At 54.3% G+C, this 12,903-nt stretch overlaps 1 protein-coding gene and 1 non-coding gene across 3 annotated transcripts in view; one reads left to right on the forward strand and one right to left on the reverse strand.

Moving 5' to 3' along the window:
• The window catches only part of CRAMP1 (cramped chromatin regulator homolog 1), a 45,595-nt gene that overhangs the window by 5,534 nt on the left and 27,158 nt on the right, over positions 1-12,903 (forward strand). For both annotated transcript variants that reach the window (XM_070460892.1, XM_070460893.1), the window contains exons 3-6: positions 6,521-6,714; positions 8,587-8,740; positions 10,235-10,318; positions 11,731-11,779. In XM_070460892.1, coding sequence (XP_070316993.1) covers positions 6,521-6,714; positions 8,587-8,740; positions 10,235-10,318; positions 11,731-11,779 — 481 coding nt within the window. The remainder of the gene's footprint in view (positions 1-6,520; positions 6,715-8,586; positions 8,741-10,234; positions 10,319-11,730; positions 11,780-12,903) is intronic.
• LOC139032911 (U6 spliceosomal RNA) lies at positions 951-1,057 on the reverse strand. Its single transcript, XR_011485549.1, has one exon. It is a non-coding gene; the product is annotated as a U6 spliceosomal RNA (small nuclear RNA).

Genomic DNA, 12,903 nt, shown 5'->3' on the forward strand with positions numbered 1-12,903 from the left:
GAAATAAGTAATGCCCTGAAGCCGTGCACAACCGGTGAACAGGCTGCTCTTAGGGAAAGCGGGCCTGGCTGCCAGGTCGAGCTTCAGGCCGAGTCTGAGTGGTTGGATGGGGTGGGCAGGGTCACCTGTTAGGAGGTAGGATAGAGGTGCCAGAAATGCCCCCGAGCCGTAGAGGTGAGGGGCCTCAGGGGATGCCTGAGTTGAGGGCAAAGTCAGACCCTCTGTTTGCAAGACTGTCCCCTCCTGCAGAGTCAGGGAGCAGGTCAGAGGAGGCACCGTCTCTACAGTGGGGCTGCTTCATCTGGCTTTACTATGTCATGCTTAGAAATCGGCGGTTCCAAGTACAGAAAGCGTTTGCATTTTGCTTAGTCTGGGGCCTGCCTGTACCTTCCAGGGTTTTTTGTTTTTTTTTTTTTTCATTTATTTTTATTAGTTGGAGGCTAATTACTTTACAGTATTGTAGTGGGTTTTGTCATACAGTGACATGAATCAGCCACGGAGTTACATGTATTCCCCATCCCGATCCCCCCTCCCACCTCCCCCTCTACCTGATCCCTCTGGGTCTTCCCAATGCACCAGCCCCAAGCACTCATCTCATGCATACAACCTGGGCTGGTGATCTGTTTCACCATAGATAATATACATGTTTCGATGCTGTTCGCGCGAAACATCCCACCCTCGCCTTCTCCCACAGAGTCCAAAAGTCTGTTCTGTACATCTGTGTCTCTTTTTCTGTTTTGTGTATAGGGTTATTGTTACCATCTTTCTAGATTCCATATATATGCGTTAGTATACTGTATTGGTCTTTACCTTTCTGGCTTACTTCTCTCTGTATAATGGGCTCCAGTTTCATCCATCTCATTAGAACTGATTCAAATGAATTCTTTTTAATGGCTGAGTAATATACTCCATGGTGTATATGTACTACAGCTTCCTTATCCATTCGTCTGAAAAATATGGAGCGCTTCACGAATTTGCGTGTCGTCCTTGCGCAGGGGCCATGCTAATTTTCTCTATATCGTTCCAATTTTAGTATATGTGCTGCTGAAGCAAGCACCAGGGTTTTTTTAAAAGAGTTCTCATGATGTACCTCACCCTGTTGCGGCCAACCCTGGGGAGACGGTATCCTTTTGGGAGGAAAGATGATTTGTGGTCGGGAACCCCGTGTCTCCACCCTGAGCTCCAGTGGTTCATTCAGCTGGGCTGGAGGGGTGCTTGGCCTGCCCAAACTTTACGCTCCTTCAGTTCAGCACCAGACAGGTCAGGTCACGGCCAAGGCCACGTTTCCCTCCGCTCAGGGGCGCCTGGGGTCCTGCGAGAAGGCAGAGGCCCGGAGGCCAGCTGGTCTTCTTCCTGGTGGGCCCTCCTTAGCCCTCACCTCTCGGAGTGCCCGGCCTGGTGAGGCTCTGCCGGTATCCGTGCCGCAGTCACTCTCGTCCCTCCCCAGGCTGGGGCAGCTGGGTGGGGCAGTCGCTGCCTTCCATACCCACCAGGGGCAGGGGGACACACCAGACCCTCCAGAGACCATGAGGCTGGAGCTCTTGTGGTCCTTGTGGCCAGTCGGATCCAGCACCCACGGATCGTTACCCCAGGGTCCTTCAGGCTCTGTGAGGGTCTCAGCTTGTTGGGAAGAGAAGTGAGAGGCAGGCTGTTCCTCCAGCTGTGTCCAGTACATGCCTCTCTCCCCATTAAGGCTGTGTGTGCAGGAGACACGGGGACCGCGACACGGGATCTGTTGGGTGACGCAGGCCCCCCTCTGTGCACAGTGGGTCAGGAGACCCGCCGGCCCAGGCTGCATCAGAGGGGCCACGACGGAGCCGTGCTGGATGGAGGGGAGCCTGCCTGTGGAGCAGAGCTTCTGGGGAATCCCTCAGTCGGTGCTGTGCCCTGAGCCGGCTTCACGTCTAGGACGTGGACAGATAGCCTGGGCAAGTAGATAAGGGAATAGCTGAATTTTGGTTTGAAGGCTGAGCTAACTTTGAAGTGTTAGTACTTTCTTGACTTTCTGTGTCAACACTGATGTTTCCATGGTGTCTCGTGAGGTTCTGCAGTGGTCTGGTGCCCGCTGAGTGTACATGCTTCAGGTTTTTCATTTCAGGTAGTATGTTGGGTCCTGTTTCAGATGATACGAAAATACGAAGATAGCAGAGTCACAGACATGGAAACCGTCTTTGTCCTGGATGGGAGTATGCTGGAGTGCTTTATCACGTCAAGGGTGGTGGTCTCAGCACCGAGGACCAGCATGTGAAGTGTGCCTGGGAGCTGTGGTCCCCACATTACTCTATGAGCAGGGTGTATGTTTTAGTGGGAACACTGGGTCGCAGTTGTGTTTTTCTTAAACATCTGTGAGAGGAGTGAAAGTCTTCGAGGGAGGCCATGCCTGGTTTGAGAGAGGAGGGCACTGAGCCTCGTGTGGTGCTGCTGAGGCAGGTGGGGCGCCGAGTGCTGGGGACAGTCTTAGTGGGAGGCACATGGCTCTCGGAGCCCAGCGGACGTGGTGGGCAGTGGGGATGGGGGTGCTTGGATTTGTCCGTGGGGCGGCACCCTTCCTGGGAACCCGTCCCCTGTGTGCCTTGGTGGAGAAGGCGTCCCTCAGCCCCATCTGTTCTTCAGCAGCGGCACAGAAGCGCCTCAGATCCTGGACCGACCACAGCCTGGGGCGTCTGCCGGGCCCCCTGTCGGGCATGCCACCCTCCTGGCCGTGAGCCTCCATGTGCCGGGAGGCGCCTGAGTGGGGCTGGGAGCGGGCAGGTGGCGAGACTCGGGAGCGCGCCTCTTGCCCAGCGCAGGCGGGCTTGGGTGGACATTTCTGAAACCCTCAAGTCCAGCGGGTCTTCCCGTCCCCCTGGGACTTTGATGTTATGCTCAGGAAGTTTGTAGGCTCCAGGGGAAGGCTGAGGACAGGGAGTGCGCTGTGACAGGGTGTTACCACATCCTTGGCGTCCCCCGGGAAGTTACAGGGCCGTGCTGGAGGCCGGCGTCCCCCCGAGTCCTGAGACTGCCGCCCCTTGACTGCGGCGCTGGGCCGCCTCCGTCACAGACGGGGGACGCTGAGACCAAGGTCTCTCCATCGTCTTCTCGTGGCTCCGTGTGTTGTAAATGCTGAGGCAGCCGTGGCCTGGGTGCTGGCCGCCGTGACGTCACATGCCCTGGGGGAGCCCCATGTCCCCGGAGGACGACTCCAGGTCTGGAGTGAGGCGGCGAATTGGCTGGGCCCCTGCCGCCCGGACTGTGCGGCTTTCCCACTTTCAGAGCCTCTTTCCTCCTGGTGACTGCACACGGGGACAGAAGGGAGCAGGGCGTCCAGACACGCTCCTCAGGGCTGGGCACCTGGGCTTCCCCGGCGGAAAGATGGCTGGTTCTCTGCTACCCGGTGCTGAGGGGCGTGGGCAGAGAGGGCGGGCGGTCTAGCTTGTCTGGAGCGGACGTCCGGGCAGCGGGGGATGCGGACAGAGGCCGCACGTCTGTGTTCCTCAGACGTGAGCCCTGGAGAGGGTGCAGCCCAAGTGGGTGGTCTGGGAGACCAAAGAGAGCGCTGAGGGGCCTGCTCCGAGGTGGCTCCGGGCCCCCAGAGGACTGGCCGCACGTGGTTGGGAGGGACGGCGCCGGCTCCCGAGCTCACTGAGTGCACGCTGTGAGGCCTGACGCAGCCGTTCCTGCTCTGAGGTTGCCGGGCTCCGGTCTTGTGCATCCTTTCCCGCCTGCCTCCCCGATGCTGACTTCTCACGTGCAGGCTCTGACTAACCTCTTTGTGGCCTCAGAAGCAAGGTTGCAGGTGTCACGTTGACTTGGGGCATGTGCATATGGGGAGAGCCCCACGCTCACTGAGGCTTGTTCAGAATTGTCTTCTCCACACCCCCCCCGCCCTTGCCTTCCTGCACCTCCGTTCTCGCTGGCTTCTCTGTCTTCCCCCTTCAGTCATCACTGTTTTGTCTGGACTTTTTCCAGTAAGCATCTCGTTCTCCCGGTGTTTCTGATCCTGCCTCTGTCTTTTCCTGCTTGAGTCGCAGCGCTCGAAGGAACCAGAGCTCAGGCGGGACGCCCTTCCTCCTCCTCATCTGAATTTTCAGGGATGTACCAGGTGCTGTGTTCTCTCCCCCCATGAAGTTTTGTGATTTTGCTCTGTTTCTGAGGTGCATTCAAGGTCTAGAATGATGGGCAGCAGATGTGGAAATGGTCGCCTGAGGGTCCTTGGCTTTATTTTCCTCTACTGAGGATGAATTGTTTTTGAAACCTGAACAGGAGAGACTGAGCATCGCTGCTCTGACCTCTGGCCTTGAAGAGGGTGTGGTTGGTGGCCTCAAGGCCCATCTCGGAGCCGCTTTTCTGTCATCCCTTCCTTCCCGTCCGCTGGTTTGGTGTATTCTGTGCACAACCCCTGAGGTCCCTCCAGGCTCAGAGATGCTTCCATTCAGTTTTCCATCACTGTTCATCCTCCTTGTCTCGGGTCACCAGCAAAATCTCACAAAAGCCTGCAAGAGGCCTGCGTTAACAGAATTTTCAAAAATGTGTGTTATTTCAAGTGCGTTGACACCAGCGTGGGCTGGCAAAGCTAAACCTGAGCTGTGACTGTTAGCAAGTTGCCTTTGTCTTGGAAAAGGAGGGTTTAGTGAATGTGTTGTCAGAGGTTGAAAATGATTCTGAAATCCTTTGTTGTGGGTGGTGCAGAGGTGGACAGACAGCCCTTCCTCAGAGGAGTACTCATGAGGAATTATGGGCTCCAAGTCAACCAGAATTTCTTTTATTTGAGAGTGGAGGTTTACGTGGCACCCGTGACCTGATCTTGAGCTCATGGGGAAGCGTCTCTGACCTGCGCGCAGTGAACGAAACCGGCGATCCCTGCACACTGCTGCGTCGCCTCGCCTGTTGAAACATCTTGGGGCGTGCCGGGTATGAGTTAGGCTGGGTTGGGTTGGGTTTGGTGAGGAACTGACAAAGTCAGTTCCCGTGGTGAGGGCATCCTTCCCGCACTCTGCGCCCGGGGATCCTGAGGTACGGGTATGCTGAACCTCGGAGCGGAGGGGAGCAGCTTGGGACCAGCTTGTCTTCCCTAACTGTGTTTAGGGTGCGAGGGGTGAACATACAGGTGCAGTGACAGAGAGGTCCCTCCCACGTTTTCTGGCATGGGAACCCCGGCCCCCTGTGGACCCTGACCACTAGAGCCGTGGCTGGTGTGACTAAGGAACTGGGGTTGTATTTAATTTTAGTTAAGATTTAAATTTGAATAGCCTCGTTAGTGATTGTCTTAATTGGGCTGTACAGCTCTGATAAATTGTGAATTCTGTTGCCTGAGCGTGTCGCTTTCTGAAGGTGGCCCACTGGCCTGATAACACCTTTCGCCACAGAAGAATCAAGCGCATTCCTTGTACCTGAGTGGTTTTTCTACACATATGAACACATTCCCATGCCCAGTAGTTGACTGATAGGATCAGCTTTTTTTAGATACTGCTTATGTTGACGTTAGGCCTTCCCAGGTGGCTCAGTGGTAAAGAATCTGCCTGCCGATGCAAGATATGCAGGTTCGATCCTTGGGTCAGGAAGGTCCTCTGGAAATGGCAACCCACTCCAGTATTCTTGCTTGGAAAATTCCATGGACAGAGGAACCTGATGGGCTATAGTCCATGGGATTGAAAAGAGTCAGGCACGACTGAACGATTGAGCGCACACATGTGTTGATGTGATTACGAGGATCCACACTTTGAAAGGCACAGTGAGGCATCAGAGGAGAGAGTGACTCTGCCCTGCTCGGGGCCCCAGACAACCCCTGCACTTGGCTTCTGCAGGGCTGGTCTTTGCAAGCATGCATGGAATCACTTTTAATTTGTCACTTCTTTGATTTCTCACGATTGTCTTTTATTCCCTTTGGAGGCAGAACCCTCTCGAGGGTGTGAGGGAAACATGGTCCCGAGTTCCCAGTGAGCACGTGTCTGCCCAGGGAGGGCCCCCAGCAAACTGACCGGGAAGTGGATCTGACAGAAAAGCCCATGATTATCTCATCAAGAAAGCATTTTAACAGTTCTCTGCACTTGTTTAGCTTTTCCTGTTTGAAGCACTTTTGTTTTTATGATCTTATTTTCACCCTTGTCTTCAGAGTTTGCAGATTCTAACCATTGGATGGCCTGTAGTTCCAAGAAAAGAGAATGCTGGTTATCACAAAAATACACTGGGAGTTCCCCTTCCATCTGAGAGGAAGGAATTGGAATGGGTGGGAGGGCTGGGTCAGGTCATAAAGTCTGTTATCCGTGACCTTTGCCTTGGCTTTACTGCCTGTGTCTTCCTGGGAGCCCAGAGTTCTGGTCCTGGGCCTGGCTTGGCCTGGCTTGGACTCCCATGCTGGACTGTATGTGCTGCTACCTCCAGCAGGGCCTTATGTCCTTGAACATAAACGCTCTATCTCCTTTTTCTCACTATTTAAATGTTCACGAGAGTCAGAGGTCAGAGCAGGGCCATATCACTCACTTGCTGGGGGCAGGGCCTGGGGCAGCTTCTGTTGGTAACTGTAAGGTTCTTTCTCTCCAAGGAACTGATGGTGGCGGATCGTCGGCTGCAAATGGGCCTGGGGTTGCCCCCGCTGCCCCTGCAGGGGGCTCTCGCTCCTCCTCCAGGAACCTGGGGTCTTCGAGTGGGGAGAAGGAGGAAGGCAAGAAGGTTCGGCGGCAGTGGGAGTCCTGGAGCACAGAGGACAAAAACACCTTCTTTGAGGGGCTGTACGAGGTAAGCTTCCTGGAGCCTGCAGGGCTGGTGGGGCTCCCCCCCATACCCCGCTCGGTGGCCCCAGGCCTTGCCCTCTGACCTTGGCCCTTCATCTCCTTGGTGTGACCCTCAAAGCTGTTTCTAGTTGTGGCTGTTAGGAAGTGTCTTTGCTTTTCTCTTCTAAGATTCTCTCCAGTGGCTCAGAGTGGTGCCCATCCCTCTGGGCCTTCCCCTTGCAGCTGGTGGCAGTTTTGTGGGAGAGGAAGTACCTGAGCTAGACGCTGGAGGAGGCACTTCACGTGCAACTCTGTCTTGTTCTGGCTCACCTGCCATTGCTTCTTTTAAAACAGAGAATGAGTGTTCATTCTTTGGGATTTTTACTTCTTGTTCTTAAATTTTGAAATGATTTCAGAGTTGGAGAAACCACAAGAATACAGGGAATGTTCACATGCCCTTTTCTTGCTTCCCTGATAACCTCATGACTGCAGGGTGACCAACACAGTGAGGAGGATCAACCTCATGTCATCAGTGTTTCCTCTGGGGTCCTCCTCTGGGTCACATTGACCCACATTGTAGTTGGCTCCTCCCAGTTGGGACAGGTCCCTCAGTCTTCCCTTTTTTCCCTGGTGTCTTTTGAAGTGTCCAGTCTGTTCACTCGTGGAGCACCCTTCGTTGGGCTCACGTGACATTTCCTTGTGGTTAAGCTTAAGCTTTGTGTTGAGAGTGCCGCAGGAGTGCTGTGCGTCCTTGTTGTGTCCTTGTGGGAGCCTGTGCTGTGCTCTCGGGCCTGCTGTGTGGACCTTGGTCTTTGCATTCAGGTGGCATCTCTCAGGTTCTCCACTGCCAAGTCTTCCTCTTTTTTTTTTAACTTTGAGACTGTGTGAATACCCTGTTTTGCATCATTTTTCTTTCTTCTAATTTAAGCAACCAGTGCTGCTTCTTACTGGAACAGCTATTACTGTGGTGTGTGCCCAGTGACAACTTTCTGGCTCCCTTATTCTATGTACATTTATTAATTGGGAACCCCACGCCAGGAGCTCTTCCTTCTCCATTTATGTTGGCTCTTGTGTCCTTCTAACATATTTCCGTTCAACCTTGAGTACTTCCTCTCTCTCTGGCACCACAGGATGCTCTAGACATTCTTGATGTCTTCCTTGCCCCAGACTTGGCATTGCCCATTTTCCCAAGGAACCCTGTTCCTTTTGGAAAGTGGGATTTAGAAGCCAAGCCCTGGGCTCCCACAGTGCTCATTGCTGCCGGCGTGCCGTTACCTCCAGGTGCCTTCCCATGCTCTTGCTGGCTTTGTGTTTATGAGAGTTTCAGTCATGGGCAGTACCCGGACAGCATCGACGCTGTGTCCTCTGGAATGTAAATTCTGTCCTAAAAATCTAAGCTGTACTTGGCTTCTGCGTGGAGTTGCTGAAGGAAGGCCCGTAGCTGTATTCAGAGCACATTCAGTGTGATCCTGTTTAATACCTTTTGTATGAGTGAATTAGTGAGACTGTTTCTGAATAATAGATGTGTTGTTTAAGATACCAGATACACAGCACCCTGAGCTCCTCCATCCTGTCATATCTTCTGATTATTGTTTATGGGGGTGTCTCATTTCATGGGCTCTAAAGAAGTCTAGAGGTTAAGCCGTTTGTCCAAGTGATAAGCTTTACGTTTCTCCTGCTCCGGGCTCCTTGCCTGTTTGTGCCCACGTGTTCAGGTAGTTCTGTTGCTGTCTTCTCCATGGTTCTGATGGAGACCTGTGGCTCTGCAGAAGCTGGGTTGAAGTTCACACACAATAAGAGCTGTGAAGGCCACTTCTCCCTTTTCGGGAAGCAGTTGCCTTCTACGAAGGCTACCTTGTGATCACCTTGTGCTGGTAACGTGGGCTTTGTTTTGCAGCATGGGAAGGACTTTGAGGCAATCCAGAACAACATCGCTCTGAAGTACAGGAAGAAGGGCAAGCCAGCCAGCATGGTGAAGAACAAGGAGCAGGTGCGCCACTTCTACTACCGCACGTGGCACAAGATCACCAAGTACATTGACTTCGACAACGGTGAGCACCATCTGCCCGCCCCCAGTCTGGAGCGAGGCTTTGGCACACCTGCTGGCCTCTCTCTGGCCTCGTTCTCATGCAGCAAACGGCCTGGGGTGTCTTCAGCTCAGCATGCTGGCTGGCAGGAGGCCTTGTAGCTGGTGGTTAGGTTGAACTTCGAGGACGCCTCTGGAGTCTGGGTACCTGGCTCGCTTGCTGGGAGGGAGGGTACCGTGATCCTAGATCCTACCTCTTCATTACCCGCCCTTCTCCCAAGGGGGTCCTGGTGGGTTAGGAGTGGGCCAGGCCTGGCATGGAAGGCTGGGGGTGGAGGGCTGGCCATCCAGGGCTTTCCCAGGCCCTTGTCACCTGTGTTTGAGTCTGGTTTGCATGGTACTATCTTTAAGTCACAATGTCTAGGTCATTGCCAGGTGCAGTCCTAACTTCCTGCTCAGACCACCCCTTCTGTCAGGTCTCTGCCCTCGGGGGAGGCATTGCCGCCTCCTCTGTCCACACGCTGGGAGAGCCGTGTTCGTGTCAGCCCTGCCGCCTCTCATGGCTCAGGCCCTGCTGTGACTGCCCGGTTTCTGACACTCCCCATTAGCAGCAGTGCTGATGCAGGATGACGGTGGTGGCCATGCTCACGCCACTCCTGTGAGCCTGCCTGTGCCTTGCAGGTGCTCTTCAGCCGGGCAACGAGTTCTTGCCTCCCCGCTGACTCCTCCGGCCTCCCCGCTGCCTCTCCCTGTGGTCAGGGTGCCAGGGCCAGGGCTTCCTCCAGCCTGGAAAGGCCCAGGGATGGTCTGAACTGTCCTTCTATAACAAGTCTGGCTTTGGAGGGTTACTGTCTTCCCTGAAACTGCTTCACCCTGCTTCCTCGCTCGCGTGGACCGGGTGTGGAGGACTGTGTGCTCCTGCTGCTTCATGTGCGTGTTTACAGAGAGCCCTGGCTGGGTCTGGCTCGCAGGCCATGGTTAGCTGTCCTCTGCCCTGGAGAAGTCCTTTCTCGATGCCATGGCTAGCAACAGGGCTCTCGGGACTGTGGACCAAGCTCCAGACAGTCACGGTTGTGATGGTCACTGCACTTGCCGTGACAGTGTCCTTGTTCCCTTTGAATCTTTGTGGATGTCTCCTATCTGCCTGTCAGTCTTGCTGGTTCTGTTCTGAGCTTCTCAGATCTGTCCGTGCTGCCCAGCCCCCACCACCCTCCTCCCTCCCCGAGCCCGTGCCGCGCTCTGTACACAGAGAGGTGACTCCACACTTCCGCGCCTGGTGGAAGCCCGCCGTGTTGGGCATTCCATTTTCTCTCTAGAGATGTTGCTTTGCCTGTCAGGGTTCCCTCCTCCCTCTTTTTCTTTTGAAAAGTGCAAAAACAGCACCATATTGCTGTGTACTCTGCTCCGTGGTCCAGGGTGCAGGGGTCAAAACCAAGAAGTGCCGCCAGTGCCCTGGCGTGACCTCGAGCCCCGCACATCCGTGCTCTCCTTCTGAAGCTGCACCTTCCCTTGTTTTCAGTGTTCTCCCGTGGGCTCAAAAAGTCATCCCAAGAGCTGTATGGCCTCATCTGCTATGGGGAGCTGCGCAAGAAGATCGGGGGCTGTGAGTACCTTCCCTGGGGCCTCCTCCTGGTGCAGCTGCAGCTTTAGTCCTGGGGCTCTTTGTTTTCTCTCCAGCTTTCAGCCTGAAAACATTTTAATGTCCAGGATGTTTTAACATGTAGAAGTATTGAAGGAGGATGTATTGACCTCACTCACTGTCGTTTAGATTTTACTGGCCTGAACTTTGGCCATATCTGTGTTATCTCTCCTGCCCCCAGCCCCTCTACACACTGCCTTTCTTCTTGCTCAGCCATGGGACTGTAAGTTGCAAATGCCCAAGCACACTGTGAACCCCTCAGCCGCTGGCCCCTGAGAACACGGATGTTCCCCTGCATGCCCAGCAGGTGTAAAATGTTTCCAGTGGGCACCACAGCCTCACTGGTCTCCTGCCCAACTCAGGCCTCTCAGGACATCCACCGTGCCAGGCGGCGCACGCCTGTCCACAGCATGCCTGTTCACAGCTGCCGTCTCTCCTGGGTCTGGACTTAGAACAGCCCCCACTTCCTGGTCTTTCCCAACGCTGGTGCTCTGAGGGGTCTGGGACCCTCCCTTTGCCTTGGTCTGAGCGTCTCCTCATAACTAGTTTCCCTGTAGCTGTACAGGTGTTTTGGCCTCGCCATGTGACTATACACACGAGGCTGCAGCCTGTCAACATGGCTTGGAAAGGCACACCCCTGCAGGGCCACCTTGTGAGATGAGGATAAGCTGCCACCGAGTGCGACACAGCGGGGCAGGCTGGTGGGGCGGGCATTCCCTGGGTGACCTGCCCTCCCTGAAAGAGGCAGGACTTCAGGAACCTCTGAAGGAAGGGTCAGGCGTCCTGCCTCCCTGCCCCTCCTCCTGCAGGCTGAGGACTCCTAAACAGACCCCTGGCTCCTGCTCTGAGTGCTCTGCTGAGCTCCTGAATCCCTGTCCTGTCCTGAAGTGCTGGCCCAGTTCTGGGGCCCTGTCTTTGGTCTTCCCATCCGTGTCATCCAGCTGGACCCCTCTCCACAGAAGGCTTCCCTAGCCTTGTCCTTTTGTCGACTTCTGTCACCCTTGGGTTGGGGGGAGTGGGGGTCCACTCTAGGAAACACACAGGGCCTCAGCCCATGCTTTGGCAGAGCTGTTGGAGGGAAGCCCACAAGTAGCCCAGGAACCCCGCAGGACAAGCGTAGTGGTGTACAGGGGGCCTCAGGAAAGGGTAGTGTCTTATGGGGCCGTTGGGGCGAGTGGTTGCTGGAGAGGGGACAGTGCTCTTATTGCAGGGGACATGTGGGTTCTGGGGGCTGCAGCTGACATGGATGTTACTCTGGGAGGCCCTGATGCTCCATTAAGTGGTTTGGATTCTGCGCTGAAGATAAGCACATGGAGTCTTGCTGGGCTCTGCGCCTGGCACTTTGATGCTCACGTGTGTTTGTTTTTGCACCGAAGGCATGGACGACAAGAATGCCACGAAGCTGAATGAGCTCATTCAGGCTGGGTGAGTAGATGGCGTGGGTGGTGGGCTGGCTCCCGTGAGTTTGCACTTTTCTGTCAATCGTAGACCTTGAAATACATGCAGTTTTCTCCCCTTTTCTCAGTGAGAACCGTTAAAACTTGAACTCGTCAGAGTTAACCCTTATCCCCTTGCAGCTAAGCATCTGCCCGTTAGGAGGTGGCCAGCCCAGGGGAATGGATTGACCTGCCCCAGCTTCTTCCCGACCTGGAGTCCATCCCTGTTCTTTGCAGGTCTCTATTCGGCCCTCACTCTCACTCTTCTCCTCAGTCTCGTGCTTTGTAGTGTGGGAGCTCCTCTTGCTTCTGGAAGGCTCTCTGTCCTGTGCATTTTTCTGGCAGCCATGTTGGCACCCAGCTGCTTTCCTTCCTTTTTTTTTTTTCATTTATTTTTATTAGTTGGAGGCTAATTGCTTTACAGTATTGTAATGGTTTTTGCCATACATTGACATGAATCAGCCATGGGTTTACATGTGTTCCCCATCCTGAACCCCCCTCCCACCTCCCTCCCCATCCCATCCCTCTGGGTCATCCCAGTGCACCAGCCCCGAGGACTTGTCTCATGCATCCAACCTGGACTGGCGATCTGTTTCATACTTGATAATATACATGTTTCGATGCTGTTCTCTCAGATCTTCTCCCACAGAGTCCAAAAGTCTGTTCTATACATCTGTGTCTCTTTTTCTGTCTTGCATATAGGGTTATCGTTACCATCTTTGTAAATTCCATATATATGCGTTAGTATGCTGTATTGGTGTTTATCTTTCTGGCTTACTTCACTCTGTATAATGGGCTCCAGTTTCATCCATCTCATTAGAACTGATTCAAATGTATTCTTTTTAATGGCTAAGTAATATTCCATTGTGTACATGTACCACAGCTTCCTTATCCACTCCTCTGCTGATGGGCATCTAGGTTGCTTCCATGTGCTGGCTGTTATAAACAGTGCTGCAATGAACATTGGGGTGCACGTGTCTCTTTCGCTGCTTTCCGCCCTTGGCCTGGTGCTGGATGGCGGGTGGGCCTCAGGCTGAGGGTCTGCCAGGCAGGCTGGCCGTGCGCTTGTGTGCCGTAGCTCTGGCCCAGTGTCTGTGCTCACAGAGGCGGGTG

This window comes from Odocoileus virginianus, chromosome 33 (genome assembly GCF_023699985.2).
Source record: "Odocoileus virginianus isolate 20LAN1187 ecotype Illinois chromosome 33, Ovbor_1.2, whole genome shotgun sequence".
NCBI lineage: Eukaryota > Metazoa > Chordata > Mammalia > Artiodactyla > Cervidae > Odocoileus > Odocoileus virginianus.